The sequence below is a fragment of the Alligator sinensis genome, unplaced genomic scaffold, assembly GCF_000455745.1.
Source record: "Alligator sinensis unplaced genomic scaffold, ASM45574v1 scaffold242_1, whole genome shotgun sequence".
Lineage (NCBI taxonomy): Eukaryota > Metazoa > Chordata > Crocodylia > Alligatoridae > Alligator > Alligator sinensis.
This window is the reverse complement of record NW_005842320.1, coordinates 1,608,377-1,612,671: the sequence shown is the minus strand read 5'-3', so window position 1 is coordinate 1,612,671 and position 4,295 is coordinate 1,608,377. Positions and strand designations below refer to the sequence as shown.

Below are 4,295 nucleotides of genomic sequence, written 5' to 3'. Positions count from 1 at the left end.
TTTTTCCAACTATTTAAGTTGTTCTAATAAATGATATCGGATTCACCCAAAGAACCTTGCCTCAAATTATAAGAAAATTATAGTTTTCCATGTATATAAATGAATTATTAGCAGGCCCTCTTAAATTTGTGCCCACCACTACAACAGGGAAAGTGGTGGAAGAGAAAGCAGCCAGACACCCACACCATGCCCCCAGTATCTGTTCCTGTCTGCCTGCCACCTGTCTCTCCTGCCATTTGTCACCCCTCTTCCTCCCCACCCCGAGCTGCCTGCACCCATGACCACTTGCCCAACCTCTGCCTGCCACCTTCCCTCCCAGCTATTTGCCCTACCCCATGCTTTTAAAGGGGTGAAGTTGATAATACTATCTGCAGCAAAAGAAATAGCTGGGGAGGAAGGCTCCAGTCTCTTGGACTGGCTGGGAGTATAGCAGATTTTGGACTATTGTGGGACTACTGTGCAAGTAATGATAATACAAGTAATATGCGGTTTCACTCCTGCCTTTATTTTAAATACCATATTCCATCTTTGCATTGTAAAAGAAGTTTAAATTGTTGCTAAACAAAATGGAGAGTTCTGCTGATCTGAAGCTTCACCTTCTGTCTGTCACCCATTTATTTTGCAAGAGCCAGTAAAATATTCACATGCCTTCTTAACATTATTATTTCAAGCACTTTGAATTCTTTATCTTACCATAGTATAAGTATGTGCCACCTTCAGGAGTTCTGTGCAACCCTGAGCATCTCCAAATGAACGAATCCCTAAGCAGTTTGAAGGATGGAGTTGCTTCATAAGAAAGTTGCAACACACCTCAATGACTTGTGACAGTTGTAGAAGACAAGCTGCAGCTAGCAGGCTTTCTATAGTGTCTTCCTTTAACTCTAATATACCTGTATGGTTGACATAAAGGAATTGATGAGTTAATTCATTTGCCAGTTATTTCCTCCCATAGATGTCTCTTTTTGCATTTTCTCTCAATAACTTTCCTCATCTGAAAGTTCACAAGAATAATAGGTGCTAAAATTCACAAACATTTGACCAGCTATGGATGCATGCATGCATGTGTATATATTGCACAGATAATGAGTTTGAATATTTATACTGGGCCTAATTTTATATTGGGCCTAATTTGGCTTTGAAAAGTGAAATAAGGAACAGAGAGGTAATGATCATAGATCTTTTAAAAATAAAAAATACACAGATTTTTTTTTAGACTTGTGCGCAACGCATATAAAACCTTGATAAACATCATTATTGAGGTTGCAAAGTCACATATTCAAAAATTAGTAGAATTAAGGTTCCTTGGAAACTGGGACCTGTCTTATTTTGTTAGTATTTCTATGCAAACATCAACATGTTAAGTGATCTGCTAACACAAGAACCCTTTTAACATCTACTTTTACTTATTTTTACCTTTTAAAGCACTAGCAGTCTAGCACCTGGGTAGGAACCACAGTTCTTTATCAGTTCCCATTCTGAAGCTAATGTTTGAAAAAAGGCACCTCATTCGAAACAAACCAGTTAGCGAGAGTTTGAGAGGGAGAGAATAGAGAATGGAGTGGCAGATTATAGTAATGATGATTATGTAATAAAACAGAAAAGCTCACCTAGAACTGCAGATAACATTTGGCTGAGTGGGAGACAGCACATCTCCATACCAGAGTGCATGCAAGGGCATTATTCTAGATGTAAATAAACTGTTATATTCTGGGAGAGTAATTTTCTATCCAAGGCACAGTCATAAGGAAAGAGACACATTAGATGCACATTTAAAAGCTTGGGCAGTTTTGGGGTTTGTTTGTTTTTTGGCTTCTGTGGTAGAGTGAGCTTTTATCTGGCTAGTATGGTTTGCCAAAGAGCCGGTATCTACAGCCTTCCAGAGTTTGTATATCCTGGAATCATGTGGATTTTTTTTAAATTGGATTATACACTAGAGTAACAGATTTCCCTTTTACAGCATTTTCCCATGGACATTTCAGAGCATCAGGGAAAGAATAATTTCACGGTTCTCTGGTCTGGTCTTTTTTAGCTGTTGACTATCGTCTCTAAGGTTTATACTAGAAGAAAATGTTGAGGTAGATGGGTATGGAGAATAGTGAAAGAGAATAATAGAATAGCAGGAAAACATGCAGTCACTGTCCTGCCATATTGATCATATATGTATTTTTATTTTTCCTCAGAATAAGAGTTAGTTAGTTTTCTTAATTTATCATCTCTAGTTGATAGTGTATTTCATGAATACATTTTCCCATGAACTATTTGTATATCTAAACCCTAATATAAAATGTGTGATGTGAAAAATTATTTGCACATATGACAGTTTTTACCTCTCTTTACAGAGTAAAAATATATATATATATTTGGGAATTACCTGTATAAGCATAGTGCACCAGAGCCTTTAGTGCATCTGGGTCTACCCCTTCCATTTTGATTTCTTCTTGTTTTGCTTCTCTCACATCATTAGTAAACATTGCCGCAAAATAATCAGATACAGCACTAAGAACCAACCTTGAAATGAAAGCATTTTAGGAAAATGTAAATTAGTTGATAATCTAAATAGAAAGCATGAAATTCAGTCCATTATATGATACATAGGAGTGTGCAATAGGAATGAATTTTGTAAGACTAGAATATTTCATTGGTAGGGAATGAAGCTCAAAGGGTAATTAAGTAATCCAATTTTCTTTCAGAGTGCTTGGTTGTGCTGTTTTGCTTCACTGGTCTCTTTAAAGCTTGACTGTAGGAAGGGAGAAAAGAAATGGATTTTACTGGTTCATCTTTGACTTTCTTTCTATTTACAATAGTGACTATGAAGCTGTGATCACATTAGTTACCTTGGTTGATGAGCTAATTATTATAACTTCATTCATAACTAATCAGAGGCAACATAGGAGCATATATTATCTTAGCTTTTGGAAACGTCAGGTTTTAAAGCCTCTAAAAAGCAAGAGGAATTCTACCTGTGAGCTGGAATCTTGTGTTCTCCAACAATGAGAAGAACATCGCACAGCTGTTTTTGCTGGAGATAGTTCTCCATTTTGCGGAATGTCTGTTCTGCATGGTTTGTAGATTGGAAGTATTCATCTGAGCCACCGGTGTTCATTACAGTTGGTGAACAGTTTGTTATTGAAATTCTGTAGAGAGAAAGAGTTGCTGGAGCATAATAGGACAGAATCCACTTTTCACTTGACCTTTAACTGAGTTACAGAAATTGCAGTATAACAGAAATTCTTAAAGAATATTGATCCAATAATACTAGACTTTGTCATTTCTCATTTCTTTTTGCTGGTTATACTGAAAGACTGAAGGTTGTTTTACTCCTTACTTTAATGTAGTTTTCTAAGATAAGGAAACAAAAGCCATGATGGTTGATGGGTTGAGCACTGTATTGGGATTCAGGGGACCTGGGTTCTAATTTTTGCTCTGTAATGGCTAGCTGACAGTGGGAATGGGAATGTCATTCACCTCCCCATCCTTCAGTTTTTACATTTGTAAAACAGGGACCTCTTATAAAAACTTTTTGAGATCTATTAATTAAAAATACAATGGCAGTGTAGGAGTGATGTTGTAGCTGTGATGTTCCAGAAATTGTGAAGCAAGATTTCTTAGGGTGATATCTTTTATTGGACCAACTGTAAGGCTGGGATAGAGTTATTCAAGCTTTTGAATACAAGGCATTCTTCATCAGGTCTAACCAGAACAAACCAAATGCAGCATTATTCTGTGTTCTTGTCAGACCTGATGAGACTGTCTAGCATTCAAAAACTTGTCTAACACTATCCCAGCAATACAGTTGGTCCAATAAAAGACATCACCATAAGAAATCATTGACTCTTCTAAAAATACAATGTAAAACAGTATATCTAGCACCTAATTCTGCACTAAATTTAGTGGCTAGTTCCCCTGGCTTCTGTGGACCCAGAATCTGACAAGAAAGTGTATTTATTCTTGACCCCTTATTACCGTTCAGAGGATTCTTGCTTCACTCTATATTGTGTGCATGTGCTCACAATTTATATACTGTATGTATGCAATACATTTATAGTGCGCACACATTGATTCAAGGTGTGGAACAGTCTTTTCACAAATACTTGCTTTTTCACTGAATGTATGGAGGAAAATCAATCCTTGCCGTAACACCTTTTAAATACAGTGGAGTTGCACCCATGATTAATTTGACTACTTAAGGACTAGTTGAAGAGGGGTAAATACCCAACCATGACTGACATCTAGCATAATTCATTCACTGACCAATTTGCCATAGCTGCCGTAGTTGATTAAGAATGAAGTTCAAT

The 4,295-nt window shown here is 36.9% G+C and overlaps 1 protein-coding gene across 1 annotated transcript in view; it reads right to left on the bottom strand.

The window, feature by feature from the left end:
• Window positions 1–693: 693 nt before the first annotated feature.
• LOC102385366 (kelch-like protein 4) overlaps window positions 694–4,295 on the bottom strand; it is a gene marked incomplete at its 3' end in the record, with an annotated part of 72,519 nt that continues 68,917 nt past the window's right edge. Inside the window, exons 2-4 of the mRNA XM_006028541.2 lie at window positions 2,961–3,134; window positions 2,372–2,508; window positions 694–890 (exon numbers count right to left, since the gene is read on the bottom strand). Of these exons, the coding sequence (XP_006028603.1) occupies window positions 694–890; window positions 2,372–2,508; window positions 2,961–3,134 (508 nt within the window). The remainder of the gene's footprint in view (window positions 891–2,371; window positions 2,509–2,960; window positions 3,135–4,295) is intronic.